At 42.0% G+C, this 21,317-nt stretch overlaps 1 protein-coding gene across 6 annotated transcripts in view; it reads left to right on the top strand.

Moving 5' to 3' along the window:
- Window positions 1-21,317, top strand: part of PPP1R12B (protein phosphatase 1 regulatory subunit 12B) — a 208,757-nt gene that overhangs the window by 179,552 nt on the left and 7,888 nt on the right. For 3 of the 6 annotated variants that reach the window (XM_079106012.1, XM_079106014.1, XM_079106018.1), the window contains 5 exons: window positions 1,313-1,329; window positions 4,956-5,100; window positions 6,733-6,837; window positions 10,235-10,288; window positions 11,545-11,595. In XM_079106012.1, the coding sequence (XP_078962138.1) occupies window positions 1,313-1,329; window positions 4,956-5,100; window positions 6,733-6,837; window positions 10,235-10,288; window positions 11,545-11,595 (372 nt within the window). Of the gene's footprint in view, window positions 1-1,312; window positions 1,330-4,955; window positions 5,101-6,732; window positions 6,838-10,234; window positions 10,289-11,544; window positions 11,596-16,543; window positions 18,452-21,317 lie in introns of those variants that run through there. The other 3 variants (XM_079106011.1, XM_079106013.1, XM_079106016.1) reach the window with 2 other exon arrangements.

Here is a 21,317-nt window from a genome sequence, read left to right as displayed (position 1 = left end):
AGTACCACATAAATTAAATAAAGGTGTCGTGTCCATCTACAACTAAAAAAAAAAAAAGGTCGTTCTTGTAAATCTAACCCTAATTTAAAGAGGAATTGCATGGGGTATAGCTATCACATCATACTTCCCTTGGTCAGCTTTGGGATATGTTTTACTCGTCTGTTGTGCTGTGTTGGTTGACAGACTAGTGGCATCCAGGGACTTTTTAATACTTTAACAGTACCATTGAGTAGTCAAGGATTCATCATTGGTTTTGTGGATTACTGAACCCTGAATCTCCTCTTTCTTCTTTTATCTATCCTGGTAGTTTTTGTCATTCCTTAACACCTCAAAATAAATAAATAAATACATTTCAAATCAATTAAGTGTTTATTTGCCTGAGTTCTTTTTTTAAAAAAAAAAAAAAGTGAAGGGATAGAAGGGGAAAGGTCATCTATGATAAAAAATAAATAAATGGAAAACATGTAGTCACTTTTGGTTGGTTCATTTACAGTGACCAAGCTTATAATTTGCATATGAAAATTCTTCCTTCTGAGACCTCAGAGTACTTCCTAATATTTTGTACCAGCATTCTAGGGACTAGAATGGGACTCTGCTTCTCTCCCTAACTCTCTCACTTGTCTACCTTCACTATTGATGTCGGAGAAAGCCAGGAACTGTCCCAAGTTTTAACATTTGTAAATTGCAGTGTTTACTCAGGGAAGGTTTGGGTGTCTGTGAACTGAAAGAAATTAACAGTCTGAATTTTGAGATTTAGAAATGATCAAAAATGCCACACAGAGAAAGTCAGTTGACTGGCTTGTTGCAGGGGGAGGGGAAAATTCGGTTTTTGACCATTTTGCATTTTGCTGATATCTAGTTTTAAAAGATGCTATATCCCTGTTGGGGCATATGCCTGTAATCTCAGCAATTTGAGAAGACTGAGGTGGGAGAATCACAAGTTTGGGGCCAAACCGGGCAATTTAGATAGCATCTCAGAATGAAATAAAAAGGGCTGGGGATGTAGCTCAATGATGGCCTACCCCTGGGTTCAACCCTAGCACTGAAAAGAAAAAAAGATGCTGTATCCCTAAAGCCTCAAGTCTGGTGAGTCATGGAATACAGTGTGTGAGCTCGAGCTAAGTAACCTTTTGTGCAGTTGGTTGAATTGCTTTTCTTAAATTGCGTCCCCATCTCCAGCTGTGAAGTTGAGACATCTGATTTGACAAGTGCATTTATAAATGGAAATAAAAAATCAGTCCCCTGGCTAATGCTGTTTTCTTTTTTCTTTTTTTATTGTTTTGTTTTGTTTTGTTTTGTTTCCTTTCTCTAGCATGAAAGACTTTCTAGGTAAGAACCCTCCCTGTTTTATATGCATGCTTAATACTTGTATTGTATGTCTAATTAAATTTAGTTTTATACAGTAGTTCAGTCATTTTTCTCACATCCTTTCCTCCCTTTGCATTTCCATAGCCACCACCATAATTCAAACTTTTATTATCTCCTGCCCAAAGTAAAGGAACAACTTTCGACTCACCTTCCTGCCACCAGCCTCCTTTTTCCAGTTCACCTTGTATACTTCTACTAGATTCATTTCCTAAAGCACCTGTACCAGGCACTGTGCTGGGCAGTAGGGAAACAAGACAAGTATCCTTACCTGCAATTAGCTGACAAATCACCAGAGAAACAGATCACTTCAGTACAATGTAGAAGGTGCCACTTAGAAGTATGGTCAGGTAATGTGGGAGCAAAGAAGAAGCAGTTAACTTAATCTGGTGGTGCAGGAAAGACTTCATTGCAGAGCAGAAGCCTAAACTGAGATTGAGGTTAGATGTTATCACTAACAGTGAGTCCAGCTTTATACCTTGTATCTAAATGGTGCTCAGCAACAGTTCATCAAATGAACTAAAGACATGTTTTGTAATTGCTGAAACATTAAGGGAAGGTATCCATTTAGAGGATGATCCTCTGTAATTTTTCAAATAGTATCTAAGGTTATAAAAACTGATCTTCCTAGCCAAGTGCAGTGTCACATGCCTGTCATTCCAGCAACTGCGGACACTGAGTCCGGAGAATCACAAGTTCAAGGTCAGTATCAGCAATTTAGTGAGACACTCAGCAGCTTAGCAAGACCCTGCCTCAAAATATAAAAATTTTTAAAAGGACTACAGATATAGTAAATATCTGTAGTAAGATATGGTAAAGTATTCCTGGGTTCAGTCCCTACCACCAAAAATAAATAAATAAATAAATAAATAAACCAAAAACTGATCTTCCTGAAGAAGAAAATAAATAAAAAATAATAGCAACTATGGAGATAAACATTTGAATCTCTCCTTTTCCACTATTCTGCTGATGGAGAAATTAAGAAGAGACTGGGGGAAGATGTAGATATGGGCAACACAGGGAAAATGAGTCTTCTCATAATTTGCTTGATGATGGAGCTGGTTCTACCTTAACATATGCTAAGTTTTATATGTAGTCTTCCTCCACTCTCCCTCTCACCAGCACCAGCTAAGGATAAGTAATTTACTGCTAACCTAGCAGAAGCTTACTTAGCCTTACAAAATAGGTAGAGTGGTATTTTGTCATGGTATTTTGTTATAGTTAATCTTTCGTGAACTCTGCTGTGTTACAATAGCCATTTGTGAAAGGAGACTTTCCCTACAGATTTCAAATATGCTATAAAATCAGACTGATTGAAACAGTGAGGTACCAACCAGTCCAAGAATAAACAAAGATATGATGGACCACAAACCATATTCCCCCAAAAGTCCTGTGTATGAGGTGACTTTTCATCTCATTGGGGAAACAATTATTCACTAAGTGCTCATTGAGATAATTGACTATTTATTTCATTCACTAAGTGCTCATTGAGATAATTGACTATTTATTTCATTCCCCCCCCCCAAATAAATTTCAGATGGGTTATAATTTTTTAGGGAAAAAGTCTTTCCCACAAAAATAATAAAAGAAAATATTTTATAATTTTATTTGGGAAAAACCTTCCTAAGCATTATATGATAAAGATAAAAATTGTTAAATAAGTAATTGCATAAAATTTTAAATCTCTGCCAATAAAAGACACTGTAAATGAAGACAAAGCAAATAGTAAAATAGAAAAAGAAAAATTTTAAGACCAATGTTAGACCACTGTAAAACCCTACTGTGGCCAAGTGCAGCAGCACACAGTGTAATCCCAGTGTCTCAAGAGGCTGAGGCAGGAGGATCTCGAGTTCAAAACCAGCCTCAGACACTTAACAAGACCCTAAGTGACTCAACAAGACCCTGTCTCTAAATAAAATATAAAAAAAGGGGCTGGGGATGTGACTCAGTGGTTAAGCACCTCTGGGTTTAATCCCTGGTAAAAGGGGGGAAAAAAACAAAACAACAACTGAAAACCCTAATGTGTTGGAGGCTCCACCAATATAACAAGAAAAAGATGACATTTCTAAATAAAGGCCATGAATGGGCAATGCCAAAACAAAGAAGATGATGAATAACTAAAAATATTGATCCTCCCAAATATTAAAATTAGTTCCTCAGGAGGCTGAGGTAGGAGGATCAAAAGTTTGAGGCCAATGTGGGCCAAAACAAACAATATGTGTCTGTCAATTGAAGATTAGTTAAATTATCATACAACCATGGAATGAACTGTGCAGTCATTTTTTTATGAGACAAATTTATTTTTACTTACATGATAAGATGCCCACAATCATAGTGATAAGTATAGGAAGAAAGAGGAATTGGACAATAGACAGTATCTGATTTTATTTACAGAAATATATATTTTAACATATTTGTGTTTGACATCCTACAAGTATATGAACTAGACTATTAACAGTAGTTATTTCTTGGGCAGGATTATGGCATAAACACTTTGGTATTACTTTTAAGGTATTGCTTTTATAATTAAAAAAGTCAATACAAAGATTTCTATTCACAAAAGAAATAAAAAGAATGTTATAAAGAAAAGTGACCATTGCTGACTGTCTTTAGGAGGTAGTCACTTTGCCTCTCCCTTCTCTGTCCTCGATCTTATTGCTCCTCTACCTCTTCTACTACTTAATACATATTTCAGCTCCCCCACCACCACCAGATTTGATAGTAGATACCACAGAAACATCAGATGCAAGTTCCACAGCTGTGAAGCTTCAAACCATCCCAGTCCAGGGCCGCAGAACTCTGCTTTGTACATAGCACTTTCACACGTGACCCATTCTAGCTTGCAAAAAGCAAAGTTCAGGAAAATATAAACCAGTGTGAAGGATCAGGTCGGTAGTTGTTATACGTTTTAAACATAATTAGCTGATTCTCTTCCTCTAATGAACTTACCAGTACTGGAAATAAAATCACCAACAACTCAGCTCAGTTTCTGGAAAGTATAGAAATCCTGATTACAGGCACAAGTGTTGATATAGAATACAGAAAAGAGGGTAGGAAAGTAGCTGTTGGGGCCTCGTGTATCACCCTGGAATGTTCGGGATTCCAGCCAACCCCCAGTGCACCAGTGAAGCATAGGTATCATGCCCTGCTTGCCATCCTCCCCCATTCAGCCAGCTCAGTTTCCACATGTTTCTGATTCATCGACAGTTCATTGTAATCATTTTCCAAGAGCCATTGAGATCCAAGAAACTTCTGCTTTTAAAAGCACACTCTTTAGGGAAGCCGTTCAACCCCAAACTAATTTGAAAAGCTCCAAGATTTAAGTCAGCACATGTGTCCAAACCGCCAATTTTTCAAGTAAGCTCCATTCTTGGCAAATGACAGTCTCCCTCCCCAAGCTCCAGGCGGGTGCAGTATAGCCATGAGATCCGGGAATGCTCTCTGAGAGATTCAAGGAAGGAATGCCATGCATTGTTTTTGTCATGGGCTCACAAATATCTTAGAAAAAGCACAGACTACCCCTAAACTCTTCTTCCCCTCACTACTTTGTTCTCAAAAGAAGTTTTTACCTTTCACATTACATCTTACAGGTTGGAATCAGGAGGTGGTAACGCTACAACCAGTGATTCTTATGGTGACCGAGCCTCAGCAAGAGCCCGTAGGGAAGCCCGGGAGGCCCGTCTAGCCAGCCTGACCAGCCGTGTGGAAGAGGACAGCAACAGGGATTACAAAAAAGTAGGGTCTTTTTTCCATTTTCCTGTTCTTGGGTTACAACATATAAACAGTCTTTTTCCCCAGGATAGAAAAACGAGTGTAGATCTGAATAAGCAGGGGAAAGGACACTTAACTAACAACTCATTTCTTGCAGTCATCTTGGTTTGCTTTACCTCTGCACCAGCTAATAAAGACCCTTAAATTGTTTCATTGCAGTAAGTTCTTGCCTAGAGTCAAATACTTAGAGGTATGGGGAAAAGTAAGAAATTAAGAATTGTAAGAATAAAAAATAATAGTTCTGAAGCCAGAATTGGGGACAGGCAGTTAGTGTAGAAATAGGGGATCAGTCAAATCAAGGAAATGAAGTCCACAAAAGCCATCTGCCTCTTGAAGTCTGGCAGTTGGAGACTGCCCCTGGAAGAATGGACTTTTTACATCTCACCTGCAAAACCAGGCCTAGTCACGTAGGCAGGAAGGAGAGATAAGGGGGAAAAGAACCGGAGAACAAAAGATCTTATTATAAAAACAGAAACAGAGGCTGGGGAGATAGCTCAGTCAGTAGAGTGCTTACCTTGCAAGCACAAGGCCCTGGGTTCGATCCCCAGCATCGAAAAAAAAAAAAAAAAAAACAGAAACGAGGGTATGTAATATAATATAAAGCCGCTCCCCGACCCTTTACGCTGCAGTCATTTCTCTGCCTCCTAACTTCTTGTCAGTCTGTGAACATCCTAGCTAGCTATGGGTGCATTAGTCAGCTTATAAGTGTCCCTCTCCATTATTGGTCCCTTTAGCCCACGGAATTCGACTGCTTAAGAATAGCTTCCCCCCCATTTTCTCTCTCTCTTTTCCTTCTCCCTTTCATTCTTTCTCTCTTCTCCTCGCTTTTCACTTTCTCTCTCTTGTGCACGCTCTCTCTCTTTTCCTCTCATTTTCTCTCTTACCCTGCAGGGAGACGCTGTTTGCTTTTAATAAACTCTCTTATGTGAGTTCCCGTGTCTGGAGTGGTTTCTGGGTTCTTACAAGTTCTATCTGAACCTGAGAATCATGTGGTAGACTTATTTTTAATAAACGTGCTTTTAATAAGATCCTGTGAATATCAGCTAAAAACTTGTTGTTAGTTTTTTTTTTTTTTTTTTTTTTTTAATCCTCATCATTATCATCATTGTCTGGCTTTGAAAGGATTCAAATCACTTTGCAGTCCATTTCCTTTTGTTCTTGCTACCTGCCTCTAGGAGTAGGCCTTGAAAACTTTCCCTTTCCCTTTCAAGTGCTTTGAGGTACCAGGAAAAAACATTTTGATTAAGGAAATTCTTCTTTGTTGATGTTTTATTAAGTAGAACTTGACAAAATCACCTGAGGCCACACTTTTAAGTAATGTAAATGCTCCTTAGGAAAAAATGGATGACTGAAAAAAAACCTTTTTTCTCCCAAGATTAACATTATTGAAGTTGGAGCATTGTTCTCTTTGTGTTGGGCCTGGAGGATCATCCCCTTCAAGAAGCCAGAGAGCAGTGGTTGAATGTGCCCTGATGGCTCCTAGGGTGCTACTGTGGCTTGGGGCAGAGAGCCCCAGGCATTCTCATGTTATCAAACTGTGGGTTCTGACTCTGGAAACCCCCACCCAGTAACCTGATTCTGCTTTCCCCTCCCCAGCTCTACGAGAGTGCCCTGACTGAAAACCAAAAACTGAAAACCAAACTCCAGGAGGCCCAGCTAGAGCTAGCAGATATAAAGTCCAAGCTTGAGAAGATGGCCCAGGTAAGGGAAGGAAGAACAAAGATGGGGAGGCAGGGGTGGATGTCAGGAGACAAATTAGACCAGGGATCTCAGGGACAGGACATGAGATGGAGTCAAAATCAGGCCTCATCAAAGGCAGTGAAATGGAGGTCTCTTAGATTCTAATTTGAGTTTAGGGTTCAGTCAGTATTTAACTTAAAATGAAAGCTGATAGTTTGGTGAACAACTTCTAATGGTCTGGATGCAAATAATTATCTACTTAGTTCTCAGTAGGAGAGCATAAACTAGCACTACAAGGTCAGTCCTAGACAGTTTCTTCTGTCTTGTTCCTCATGTATCAGTGCAGTTCATTTGCACATCACTGTGGAGCAGGATCTGCAAGACACTATAACCAAGTGCAGAGAGGTACCAAATTGAGCCTAGAAACAGGAGTGGTTTGCTTAGGTTATGTAGCACATCAGGGGAAGAGAAGCTGCTGGAACCCAGGATTAGGTCCTAAAGTAAAGATTCCATCCTCAAAGATTCCTGTCTCCCCAGGGTACATCCTCCTTCAGTGAGGAATAAAGAGCCAAGGAATAAAGAGCTGGTGGGCGGAAAGGCAAGGATATCCATTTCCTCTCACCGCCAGGCCCAATTTTATTAGATGATGCTTTAGAGGGTGGTGTAGTTAATGACCTCATCACTAGTGAAACAAACCCTGCAGCTGAGAGCTGGAGCAAGCACAGGAAACCTATTGAGTTTTAGACCCCAGAATGCCTGGGGACTGAGAATTCGAAAAGCCGAACTGAGGTAAAAATGACTCTTTACGAGAAAAGCATGAAATGAAAACCAGAGGTGGCTGGTCAATCTGGTAATATGATCCCAAAGTAAGACTAAAATATAGAGTTGAATAGTCCAAACCACAAGGTTTGGTGGGGACAGGGGTAGTCAAGTACCCTCTGAACAGCATCCTCTGGCGTGGGATGAGCAAGGGGTGCCAACAGTGGAAGATAATGCTACAGAACTGTGAGGGATCCCAGCAAGACAGCTAGGAGAGCCACACTTACCAGAGAAGGGCTTAGCCAGTCTCAAAATTGATGACCTATCCTGAGAGCTGCCTGTCAGTTTAAATAAAAAAGGCACTCCCTTCTGCCTGTGACAGTAGCCAACTATGTCTTTTCCTGGGAATTTCTGACACCTGCTGCAACAGATGAATAACAACTGGGCTTAACATGGTTTTGTGGAATAAGAAAAGTAGGTCTCTAAATCTAAGAGGAAAAAAAAATACAGATATACACAGTCATAACCCTGCCCAAGGCAAGGTAAGCCTTAAGGTTTCTCTTCATCTCAATACTACTGAGCCAGGCAAAACATCTGCTTCACAATAGATCCTCAGAGGATGAATTGACCCAGTTTTCATTCCGAATAGTGCCAAGTATTGGCAGTAGTCAATAAATACAGATCTGGTTCTTGTCTGTTATTACTGGGCTGTTTTATAAGAATTAAGGAGCAGTCAAGACTGTGAAGAACCAGAGGAAGAACCTCGTTTCACCTGCTCCACATTCCCTTCAGCAGACTCTTCTGGCAGTTAACTTATTTCTTGACCTATTGGGTGGGTTCATGGCTGTTTCCCCAGCCTGTGCTTCATAGCAGGGAGCAGCCTAGCAAGCTGTGGACACTGATATGCACAGACATTAAAAACAAAATCAACCTTTCCCAGTCACTGGGGAGCAGCAGTCACCCTCCAGCCAACTGTTTTGCTGGTTTGTCAGAATATATTTAGTTTTGCCAAATATAAGTTATTGAAACTCAGAAGAAATGGTGGCACTATAAGCCCTGTCTCTGTTTACCAAAAATGGAGTTGTCTGGTAGGACAGTGGGGGAGAGCCTGCCAGCCTCGTACATTTATGTGGAGACAGTTACCTCATGGACATGCACAGTGTTTTTACAGGGAAGGTCCACCTGAACTCGATCAGGCTTAACATTTAAAACAAAATAGGCAAATAAAAAACTAGTTCTTTATATACATGAATTTAAAAATAATGAGATTATCACAGCTTCTAGTTTCTCAAGCTTAGGAAAGGGAGACTTATTGAGGATCTGCACAAACTCCAGCATCAACTGATACATTTTCTCTTTTCCTTCTGTGCATAGTAGATGCAGAGTTAAGGCAGATAGCCATGACCTTCAGAGCCGAAGGTGAAAGCCCAGAACAGGAACCAGATTCCAAGGATTATTGTTAGTTCTGTCTATTCCTTAATTTTTTTGGGGGGAAAAGGGTAACCTCTGCAAGAAGACCAGCATTATCTCTGTATTTATTGAATATTTTCTGGTCCTGGCATGAGGCAAAATAAAAATAATCACTATTTACTTATTAAATGTCCATTGAATGTAAGAAATTCTTCCCAGTCTGTAATGCTAAGATCAAAAGGGACTTAAGGGTTCCTTTTTACTCTTCCATTTAAGGCAGGGTTATTATCTGAGGTTATTCTACTTTTTAGGTATGATAGCCTAATCTTTTTAGCCCTTCTGAAAACTGTAAACTGAAAGTCAAAGGTGATCTAAAATGTACATTCTAAATCCTTTATTCAGATAAAATAGTACCTTAACTGAAAGTCCAGGGTATGCAACAGATAAAAATGGAGGCACTCTGTTTAAAGCAGGGCTCCCAAGAAGTCTATGCACACAAAAATACCAGTACTCAGGAAGGAAAATGGCCTCGCGCCCCAAATAGAATGAATGGGGGAAAGGGTTGTTGAGAAGAGTGCCATGTTGCTTAGACATTCAAGTTCAAGGATCTCCAGACCTTTAAAAAAGAAAACCCATTTCTTATTTCCTCTGGATTATGATATTACTCATAGAAGAGAACGAAGGGGGTGGTACAACATAAAAAGATAGGAAGAAGATAGTCGTCCCTGGAGATAGAAGAGAGAGAGAGGGCATTGGGTGTATGTTCAGTAATGTCTTTGTACGTGTTATTGATTGATTGATTGATTGATTGTACTAGGGATTGAACCCAGAGGTACTTTGCCACTGAGCTACATCCCCAGCCCTTTTTATGTTTTATTTTAAGGCAAGGTCTCTGTAAGTTGCTTAGGACCTTGCTAATTTTCTGAGGATGGCCTCAAACTTGCAATCCTCCTGCCTCAGCTTCCCAACCTGCTGGGATTACAGATGTGTGCCACTGCATCCAGCACATGTGACTTTTGGAATGCCATTGTTGCCTTACCAACCCCCCACAGTGGAAATCCTGCAAACTTGAGAGAGATAATTTTGTTAAGCTTAGTGATCTATCCAAATCTATTTGCTAGAACACCTGCTAAAGCGAAAGTCCAAAGCCTTGCCATCTATTTCTGAATGTCTAGTAGTGAAGCTGAATGAGACTGGGCTTTCTAATGGCAAAAAAAAAGTAACAGGTGTTTTCTTTCCATGTACACAGCAGAAACAAGAAAAGACCTCTGACCGATCATCAATGCTAGAAATGGAGAAACGGGTATGTGCGTCCCATTTCTTCTTTCTGACATTCCCTAACTTTGTTGTTCATGCCAACGGAAAAAGTTCATCTTAAGAAGGCGGGAGTTCTGCCACATTCCATTCCCAGCTTGATGATAAATTCTTTTTGTCTGACTCTGGACAGTAATTTGATTGCTAGTCCCTTTGGCTTCCTCAGATAGTACTTTGTACACATTCCAATCTTAGGGTGGGAAGGGTTCTTGGAAGGTCATCTTGTATGCAGTTCTGCCGACAGGCACAAGTATACGTATACACATAGCCATAATATATTTTGGTTTACTGTAAATCATCTCGCACAAACACACACACACACACACACACACACACACACACACACACATGCACACGTACAAGGGCTCTTTGCCCTTCACATCACTTTAAACAGAAAAGAAGTTTTTAGCAGGACTCTCTGCCATTGATTTAGTTCATTTGATTTGAGACATGAGCCATCAGAATCTCACTCTCTTTCTGGTTCAATTACTGACCTCCTTCCAACTGCACTCAGCATATTTTTCTGGGATTTGCCATTCTTGGATTGGGAAAACTCAATTAGATTTATTGATGAGCCCTAGTTTAGATTTGACCCTAGGGATAAATATGTTCCCATCTCTCCTGTTATGTATGTTTAATTTGGAAAGCAGCTAAGTTTTATATTTCATTTCCTTGGCCTGTAACCAAACCTCCTTGGTATCTTATCTGATCAAGGACTCTCCATTGCATTCAGGCTAAATTAAGAGTTAGTTTCTGGGAGAAAGAAATGGAGGGAGACAGGAACTTGGAGTAGGGGTGCTATTTCTTAGTAGACAGTGATGTCTACTTCCCTGTTCACCATCTGCTCCCTGTCATGAAAGAAGCAGTTCCCTAGGAATTGGGGCCAGGCAGTATTACTGAGGATAATGGTGGACTTTCGTTAATAGAAAGCAAGGGTTCTTGCCACTTGCAGTCATTTGAAAGACCATGAAATCTTCCAAGTTGGAGAGAATAACTCAGAGTGCCCTGGTCTGGTCATCCGTTAGCAAGTTATTTCCCTCTATGTCTTCTGATTTTCTGCTAGGAGAATTAGATCCTGGGATTTTTATCAGTGAAGCAAGTCATTCCACTGGGTCAGGATGAGGGAGTGCTCAGATATGGACAGACCCTTTGCTATGAAGCTGTGATCACACGGAAGCTGGGAGATATGTTGTGACTGCCTTCTAGGTCCATTACATGTTCAACAGGCTCATTGTTTCTAAACAGGAGAGACGAGCCTTGGAGCGGAAAATGTCAGAAATGGAAGAAGAGATGAAGGTATGAAGAGATTTTCTTTCTCTCTTTGTATACCTAGTCTCTGAATGCTTGCCAAGACTAGATACTTAAGCATAGGCCTACCCCCTCTGAATTCACTACAAACTCCACAGCCCCAGGAAGAGATGACATTTATAGATGAGGTGAGCACTATTCCTCAGCCATTTCCTGGGCACTATCAGCTCACATAGCATCTACTGTGGTCACCTCAACATCCACATACTGCCCTCAGTTTAAAGGAGGTCTCTGGAAGGCTGGAGGCAAACCCAAGTTGAACATATAAGGTTTTCTAAGCAATGGCTTCAACCTTGAAAGGCTGGATGAAAAGGCTAGTCCAAGTGTCCAGCTCTGCAGAGCTTCCCATTAGGTGTTCAGTGAAGCCTGAGCATGGCCACAGGCTTTCCTCCTTGCTGCGCCTGCCTAACCCAGTGCTTTGCAGAAGGAACATAGATTGAGTCATACTGCAGCAGGGCAAAATTTTATTCACATATTGATTTTCTGCCCCAGTCCATTTCCCCTGCAGTGTTCCAGGTTCTCACTAGAATAAGCTCATGCCACCAAATATACTTCAGTGCTTGCTGCTTCCTGTCACCCTTCACCATGACCTGCAGTGACCATATCCTCCACTGGGCCCTTTACTGAACAGTTGCCATTTCTTGCAGCTTTGAATGCTAAGATCTGACAATCTTTTGAAAGGTATCAACTCACTGCTATGGAAGGGGAAGGCACAGAGCTGCTCATTGTAGCCACCTGGATATGATTGTGGAACATCCAATCCCCACAGTGGCCATGATGCCACATGGTCACAATCACTTATTTTTCTTTCTTCAAGGATCTTATTGAACTGGGTATATGCTGCCAAGTGTTCATCTGGTGAGACCCAGGTTTCTTCAGCTAGGAAACAGAAATACTGTGACAGTTTCAGGCCTAGCCTTAAGTTTTTTCTGTGAATAGGCATCCCTAATACACAGTTGAAGCACCTTGACAGAGGCATTTATTGTTCCAAAGGCTTATTTTTGTGGAGGGAGTTTTTTTAGGACATGACAAGGTCATAGTTTTCACAAGATCCTGTTGCCTTTTTTTTTTTAGGCACTACTGGGATTGAACCCAGGGGTGCTACATCCCCAACTCTTTGTTTGAGACAGGGTCTTGCTATGTTGTGGTTGCCCAGGTTTGCCTTGAACTTGTGATCCTCCTCTCTCAGCCTCTTGGTTGCTGGGATTACAGATACGTGCCACTGCACCCAGCTCTGTTACTCTTTTTATAATATGTGGTTGCTTCTCCTGAGACGATAGGGCAGTACCCAGCACTGTTAAACCTTTCCATCTCTAGTTTTTCTAAACTCACCTCACTTACCATTCAGAACTATTCTCGCCCACTTAGGGCAGCGTGTTAGCATTGCAAACAGTTCTTGATGGATGATTCCACTGCTCTTGGTTGTATAGTGGCTATTCCATCTTTGAAACCCTTGAGTTATACCATTTGTACTTTCCCATTAGACAACTGTCCTGTCAGTGATGCTCATTAAGAAATGACCAAAAGAAAAAGGAAGAACCAAAATACTGATCCTCATGTAAATGAGGCCAAAACTGGTGCCTCCCAATTGAGTACTGAGGAGCCAAAACCAGCCTATACCCACCAGTCCTGAAACTCTGAGCCATCTCCATGCAGGACCCCACACAAAGACCCAGAAAGTGGCCCAAAGTGGAGAACTTGAGATCCTTTCTTATTTCTGTTCCCATTCTAAACTGGAGAATACAGAAGTCCTTCTGTGTTCTAGTAGCTCTCAATCCAGTGGGTTGAGACAAGTTTACATGTTTCTCTATCTTGTCAGACTATAATTTCCTAAAGTAGGTCATGAGTTCTTTTCTTTACTCAATTGAGTTTATTATACATGAAAGTGTTTGCTCTCTCCAGTTAGAAGCCATTTTGCCAACAACTTTAAAATCAATTTATTTACATTATCAATTGGAGCCAGATCATGACTGTTTGGCCCTCAAACCAGTAGATAAGTTGTTCTGAGGCTAATTTTCTTTTTAAGTTAAAAATGTGCCCCTGCAGTCATTGCCTTTTTTCTCCATTCCCAATTACAAAGTTATGGAGAACAAATGCCTAGAGTAGGCTCTACAGCCCTTAAATAGGGCTCAAATCAAAGCGAACCCCCAGGCTTACACACTGTCCAGCTCCCCCTAGAGGACTAAGGGGGAAGAACATCAGAGCCTCCCAGTCACTCCAATGTTACCTTGGTGTCTGAACCCTCCTTGAAGGCAAAAACCTCAAATATACAAATATAAATGTTATCAAATTAGTATGACTGCCCTATAGGAGTCAAAGATAATCCTTGTCTAGCTCCAGGCTCTTCATTCAGGCTATTTTTCATGGTAACCAACTGTTCTAGAGTAGTTAATGGATGAAATTTCTGTGTATTAGGTAGCCAGCCAACGGTGCATGCAGCCATCTTGTGGGACCCAGTAGAGGTTGGAACCAGTTGGTCTCCATATTTGTGCATATTCAGTTTATACAGATGCTCAAATATCCCTGGTGTAATCAGGAGGGAGCAATTTCTGGGGCTGGCCTCCAGTGAACCCTTAAAGAGGAGGTGTTCAAGGCAGAGTAATTTCAGTGCCTATTTTTCTGACTCCAGCAAATAAAATTCAAAGGCCAGGTGAATTGGGAAACCATGAGATGGGCTCACCCAGATGTATGTGGGGCTCTGTGGTTGTGAGTTGGGTTGTACCTTTCTGGCCTTTACCTGGAAGGTAAGTATGTATAAATTCTCCCCAGGAGAAACTCCACCCAGATCCTGGGCTGGAGTGGGATTACATGCCAGCTTCTGACAGATGTGCACGTCAGTGTAAGCTGTGCTAGACTTGCACCTGGTCCTGGGATGTGCCCTCATCTGACCACATTACTTTTCTACTGCATCCTTCATTCAGCATCAGCCTCCTTGCCAGACCTTCTGCCCTTCTTTTCCCAGCTCCTTGCATGAGAGGGGCCCAGCCACCAATCCACTTTTATATTGGTCCTGGGATTTTTACTTTTTTGCTTATTCTGGAAACATCACTAGCCGACCTGCCCCTCAGCTCTGCCCTGGTCCACCCTGCTCTATGCCCTGCACTCCTCTCCATCTTCTTGCCATGCCTTGTTTTGAAGACTGCTTCCTATAGCACAGTCCACCAGGTTTCCTGCCTCTCTTATGCTGATAACTTGCAAATTCTTCCACCTCAATCTGCTTGTATTCACATGTTAGACTGAGTCACATTCATAGTTCATGTCTTTAATATTCCCTGGGAGCCAAGGACCACTTCATATAATGCTAATGATTGTGCTGAAAGCTTGGTCCAGTGTCAACACCAGCAAAGGATGAGAGCCAGGGACTTTCCATTGGTTCTTACATTTCGTCCCTGCCCATCTCTTTAAACTTTTCCATGTGCTGCACCTTGATCCCCCCTCCTCTGTCCCCTCCACAACTGAGATGCTTACAGTGGGCAGTGGGCCGCCCAGTCCCTATTGTACAGTGGCTACATGGAACTGTTTAGCTACCCCTACCTCTTTGCCAGGTGGTTATTCTCCCTTTTGGGGGAAAGGGCTATTTGGTGGTTTGTCTCTGCTTGTTTTTCCTTTTCGCTGTTTTTCCCCTCATACTACCTTTCATTTTCTTTACTCCCAAACTATTACTCCACTAATCTTTCATTTCTGTCTTTCTCATTGTGTGGATATGAGAAACATTTCTCTGATACCTGATGATCTTTTTGTCATCATTAAAACCCACAGAATTGTCTGTCCTCTACCATGAAACTCCATTTGCATAACAAATTCATTTCTCTCCTCCCAAAAAGCTGATGGCCTCAGTTTCAGGGTCAGTGCAGACGATCACTTAGGAAGCACATGCAGCAGAATAGGCAGGCCTGTGATAGAATCTCATTTATTGAAGTCTTCAAGTCCTTTATGGAATGTGGGGTTTTAGGAAGAATACCTGTGGGCTGCTTATTCTGTTCCGTTTGCAAAACTGACAGACAGTTAGGACTGGAATTGGCCCAGCCACTTCCATTATCATTTGGACATTTATGATTTCTCCACTTTTATGCACAGTTACAATTTCCAGCGTACAACTCTTTTTGTGAACACCTTTAAGCAGCTCACAACCTCAGCATTAACTCAGACACAGAGAACGCAGTTAGCTATGAACTTAGTGATGCATATCATCATATATAGCAGGTCAGAGAAGGTTAGCAGCTCTGGGATCCCAGACTGCAAAGGTGAACTAGCGAGGCAAAGGAAGCTTTCTCCAAATCCGGGTAGAGCGCCAACAGTTCTTTGTTATTTCAGTATGTCATTTCACCCTTCTAAACAGTACATACAGAAAGTGCTTCAATAACAGACCCTCCTCTCTTGTTTTCCTTGTTTTGTTTTTTTAAAATTAAAAAAAAAAAAAAAAAAAAATGAGGTAAGAAAAGAATCCAGAAAGAAAACAAATGGGAGGTATGGGGGGAAGATGAAATGGAAGAGAAAGTAAAGGGCAGCAGCTGGATTTAGGAACATACTGAGTCCTCGGTTTGACAGTGACAATGGAGGGCCCCTGAGGCTGTGGCTCAGGCTTGTGAATTTGGTTCAGAAGGCCCCAAGCCACTTGGTGGACTGTCATTCTCAAAGCAATCCAGATGTGCTTTTCGAGAGCCTGGTTGCGTTCATATGGCCAACCTTCAGCGCATGTAGGCCTCAGCCAAGAAGCACAGACAGCTCTCCCTCCTGGTGCCTTTCTCCACCCCTCCCCCACCAGCATCCACAATGTGCTCTCATCGCTCCTGCCTCTTTCATTTCCTTTCTTGCATGCAAAAAAAAACAAAAACAAAAGGTCACATGGTTTCTTTGTCCTACTTTTTTCTCCTCTGGTCTGTCTTGTCTCTTTCTGTCTTGTCTGTCTGTCCCCTCTGTGTCTCACTCTCTGCAGAATCTCCACCAGCTAAAACAGATTCAAACCTTGAAGCAGATGAACGAGCAACTGCAGGCTGAGAACAGGGCCCTGACCCGAGTGGTGGCCAGACTCTCGGAGTCCATCGAGTCCTCGGACACCCAGCAGCTCTAGTTCTTGCCCTTCTTCTCCACCTCACTTCCCTCCTCTACTGCTCCAGGCAGGTTTACTCTTCTTCTTGGTTCCAGAAGCCCTGTGCCTGTCCCCTCTGTAAGAGCCTCTGTGTGCTGTTTCCTGTAAAGTTTGGTCATCTGGAGATGGAGGGAGCAGGACTGAGACCTTGGAATGGGACATAACAGCATAGGTCGAGGGAGGTGGTGGGGTAGACTTGCGTGGGCCAGCGGATACTTCGAAAGATCACTACATTACCTTCTGTTCTCCTAGATACTGAATATGGGTTTTCTCACTCAGTTACACATAAATATACACACGTGTGGTGTGCCTGTACCGGCGTAAGTTCATGAACATACATTTCTTTGGTGGGGTCGTTCCCAAACTGAGATAGAGCTTTCCCAGTCAACTGCAACTTGGTCCCCTGCATCAGTTGGGTATGGTTGTAGACTCCAAATTGTGCTTGGGTCTGGAGTAACAAAGGGCAAGCGCTCTCAACCCTGGCTGCACATAGAACCACCTGGAAGCATCAACACATACCAGTGCCTGTGCCACTCCAAAGAATCCATGGTTTGGGTTGAGAACCAGGCATCAGTTTTTTTTTCAAAGTTCTACTATTAATTCTTTTGTTCAACTAGGGTTGAGAACCACAACCATTTGAATACCAGACAGAATTAAATCCTCACATGTGACATCATTGCTGGGCAGAAAGGGCTAGAACCTAGCTAGAGCCCTTCTGGCCTAGTTCTGCTACCAGCAAGAACATGCTGCTTCTCACCATCAGAGCAGAATTGATAAGCGTTCTTTGCCTCCTTCTGCAATAGTCTTTGCATTCTTCTCCCTCCTTGGGAGACACTTCTCATCTCTGTCACAAATCTGGGCCCTGGAGATGTGTCTCTCTCCCCCAAGTATGTGGGCTGTGAGGCAGAATGCAGTCTATATAAATGAGACCCTCAAATAGCAAGACCCTCCCTAATGGGGCTGGCTTTGCAAAAGAGATGACAGGCAGTGGAGCAGAGAGCAGGGATTTATTTTCAACTGAGGACCGAAAAAATGTGTTTGGCAAACTGGAGCCTTCCCCTGGCTGTGGATCTGAAAGACAAGCTCATAGACAGCTTGTTTTCTCATCCCAAGATAGTGTGATGGGGTCACCACTACCCTGAAATGAGTTTTTAATTTTCAGCATCAATCTAATTAGTCTTGACCAGGGCCTGTTCTTTTTTCTGCCTATTTGCTTTTGCCTTCAGGGTCAGTAGCTGGCAACTAATATCCACTAGAACTGAAGCACCCAAATTACCAAAAGGGCTGAGCTAATATCCTGCTGCAGATGCTATCACAGGCAGAAAGAAAATTGAAAGGGAAGTGCTACCATGGGCTGGCAGTGAACAGCCACTGTTAGATCTAAACTCCATGCTTTAAAATTAGCCTCCAGATTCCTGGAAAAGGGACTGGTGATATATGTGCTCTCAGTGGTAGAGCACATACTGAGCATGTGTAAGGCCCTGGGTTTAATTAATCCCTGGTGTGCATGCATACATACACACACACAAATTCCTGGAAAATTCAATTTGGGGCAAAGTAGAGACCCCAAAAGATCTCCCACTTATTTTTACTTTCCCTTCTTTTTTGCCACACTAGAATATGGGGCAAAATTACATCTCATCCTTTCAATGGTTAATAACCATGATAAAGTCAGTTAAGGCCTATGCTAAGTGCTTTACATGCTTTTTCTCATTGAATCCCCAAAATTATTGCACATACTTAAAAAAAAAAAAAGCTTACATTCCCAAGTGCGCAGAGAGTAAGTGGTAGAACCAAAATTCAAATCACCACTGTGATTTAAGCTGTCTGTTTACTTGGCACCGAGTTTCAGCCGTTTGTTAAGCATATGGCCTAAACAATGCAAGGAGGATCTATTGAGCAACTCCAGTGCCCCAGCACTGCAGCTGAAGGATGAAGGACAGCCTTCTGCCTTCTCAGCACTCAGCTTCCCTGTGAAAAGCAGACTTTCAGAGCCTTTCCTCCGGAAGACTCTGCCACTGTGAAGAATGCCATTGCCCGGTGCGTGAGCTTCGGGGGAAGGGATCGAGAACTACCGCCCGCTCCTCTGGCCCATGAGCCCTGCCCACAGCCAGAAAAGAAATCTAGAGAAGGGATTTCATAACACATGAAAACTACACGGAATTCAGATTTTAATGTCCAAAAATAAAGTTTTACTGGAACCCAGCCATGCTTTTTTGTTTATGTAATATTATGATGTCTGGGGCTGCTTTTGTGCTACAGCAGCAGAGACTGTGTGGCCTGTAGATCCTAAGATGTTTACAGAAAAACCTTGCTGACCCCTACTCGAAGGAAAGATGAGATAACTAAGTCAAACTGGCAGTGTGATCGAGAGATTTTTTTACCCTTTTTTTTTTTTTTTTTTTTTTTAAATAAATGTCCCTGGAGAAATCTTATCTCAGCATATAGTACAAGCCACTTACCAACAAAATAGAAGGGAGGATTCCCTTCCCACCTCTGGTGTAGTTGGAAACAAGGACACAGGTGAGACTGATGGGAGACCCTCTCTCCTAAGCCAGCCTTGCCCTGGAGCTCTCTGCAGTTGCAGGGCCCCGTGTCCCCTTTCTCTGTAATACTTTTCTCAACAGCCTATAAGAAGTAACATTTGAGAAAATGTATATTTGATTTTATTTGTCCAAGGTATCTGTACCTCAAACTGTGGTAAGCTGGATATTTAGAAATTTCGAAGCTGAGGTTCAGAGTTAAAATGATAAAGCTTTGTTAAACATACTCATATAGTACTTTCACATGTGTTCTTATTTCATCATTCTTTAACTTGAAGTGAGTATCAGATAACCCTGTTCATTTCCCCTTCTCTCTTTTGAGAGTGAGGTTTATGAGGCTTTCCCTCCTTGATTTCTACATTCCTCCTCTTGTACTTTTTGACAGTCCCTTAAGATATCAATTGTAGCATGTTGCAGCTGTGAAGTTTTCTTGTCCAATTTTTTTCCCAGGGAATTGAGTTCTTAATGTGAAAATAAATCACCAAAGCTCAACAAGTTGTTTATACATTTAAAAAAAAAAAAAAAAGGTGATTCAGTTCTGATTGGATGAGCCGCTATGTACTGAAACGTGGCTCCACTGCCGTGTGCAGCTTCTTGCCTGTGGAATCCTGTCATGGAAATATGGTTTTCAGAGTCTCACCCAGCCTGCAGCCCACAGGATGGGACATTAGAACACCATGAGGCCACCCTGGGATGAAGTTTTCTAAAACTCTGATTGAGATGAGTTCTGAGCACTGAATTTTGAAGGGCACAGCAGGGATGGAGGCATGAGGAGGCAGCCAGAGCCTCAGTTGAGTTGGAGCGAGAAAAGGGGGGGTCAAAGGCCTGGAATTTTCCTTTGCTATTTTCTGAATGAAAATCATCTGTGTAAGGTCTGTAGACTATTTACCTGCCCTCCCATATTCCTGGGCAATCTCCTAGTGGCCCCAGGAATACTCAGTATCCAAAAGCTCATTGTAGACATCTGCATGCTCCCACATGGCTCACCACAAGTGGGCCTCACAACGTCCCTACCTTCTGAGGGAGTAGAATGGGGGTTATTGTTCTTTTATAGACACAAAAATAGAAATGCAGAGAAGTGGTTTGCCTAAAGTAATATATATATCATTAATGTCAAGGACAATGCTGGACTCTGTTTCTGGGCTGAGACAGTTCCTGGTGTTTTGGGGTTTTCTTCCACCCCTGCCTCCACCTGTAATGAAAGAACGATCTTTGAAGTTGGGCATACCTAGGTTCAGTATCAACTTTGCCACTTAAATAGCTGGGTGCCTTGGACTAGTTAGGAAAGTCTTCATTCCCTCGTTTGTAGAAATAAGGATAGAAGCATATCTCAGACTCATGAGGCCCTATGGAGGCCTGTTAGCATACTAGCTCCCACACTGGAGATCCTCAGTGTTTTTCTTTTGTTCCTGTTACAAATCTTTATGCATTTGTGACTCAAGTCAGTGCATACATGGATGGACTTGTGTAAGTAATCTGCCACTTCCCTGCAACATTGAGGAAACGAAGATTATATTCCTTACAGTTCAGTTAGGTCCTTAAGTGGTTAGTAGCTGAGCCAAGAGCTAGAATTAATAGACCTCATAACACCTGAGCCCAGGCCACCTGTTTCTGAGGGTGTTGCCTGCCACAGGGGTCCTGTAGGTTTAAATGACTGATAAACCACGGACGTCTGCACTGACAACAAATGAAGATGTCTATTTTTGTAGCCTCCCTGGTGAAGAGGTACTTACCCTCTGACCTAAATCTTGCTACCAACAAGGCCCACACATAAACTACTCTTATCAACAGCTCATCAGGATGTTTCTAATGCATAATATATTTGTTAAAGTGCCTTGACGACATAATAACATAATGAAGGTTTGGGCATCTAAGCCGGAGCTTACTCTTTCTTTGTTCCACAAGGTGGGCAAAGTTCCAAGATGGCAGAATTAATAGACTTGAATCTCTACCCCCTCCATCCCTCTATAAGCATCTGTTTCCTGGAATTATAATGCTATCCCCTAAAACTGCTCATAAGGCCTCTGGGTTTCTCTTGGTAACTTCAGTGGAGGAAAATTAAACGTACACCTAGTGGC

The sequence above is a fragment of the Sciurus vulgaris genome (genome assembly GCF_902686455.1).
Source record: "Sciurus vulgaris genome assembly, chromosome: 12".
Taxonomy (NCBI): Eukaryota; Metazoa; Chordata; class Mammalia; order Rodentia; family Sciuridae; genus Sciurus; species Sciurus vulgaris.
Note: the sequence above shows the minus strand (reverse complement) of the source record. Positions and strands in the feature narration are given on the sequence as shown.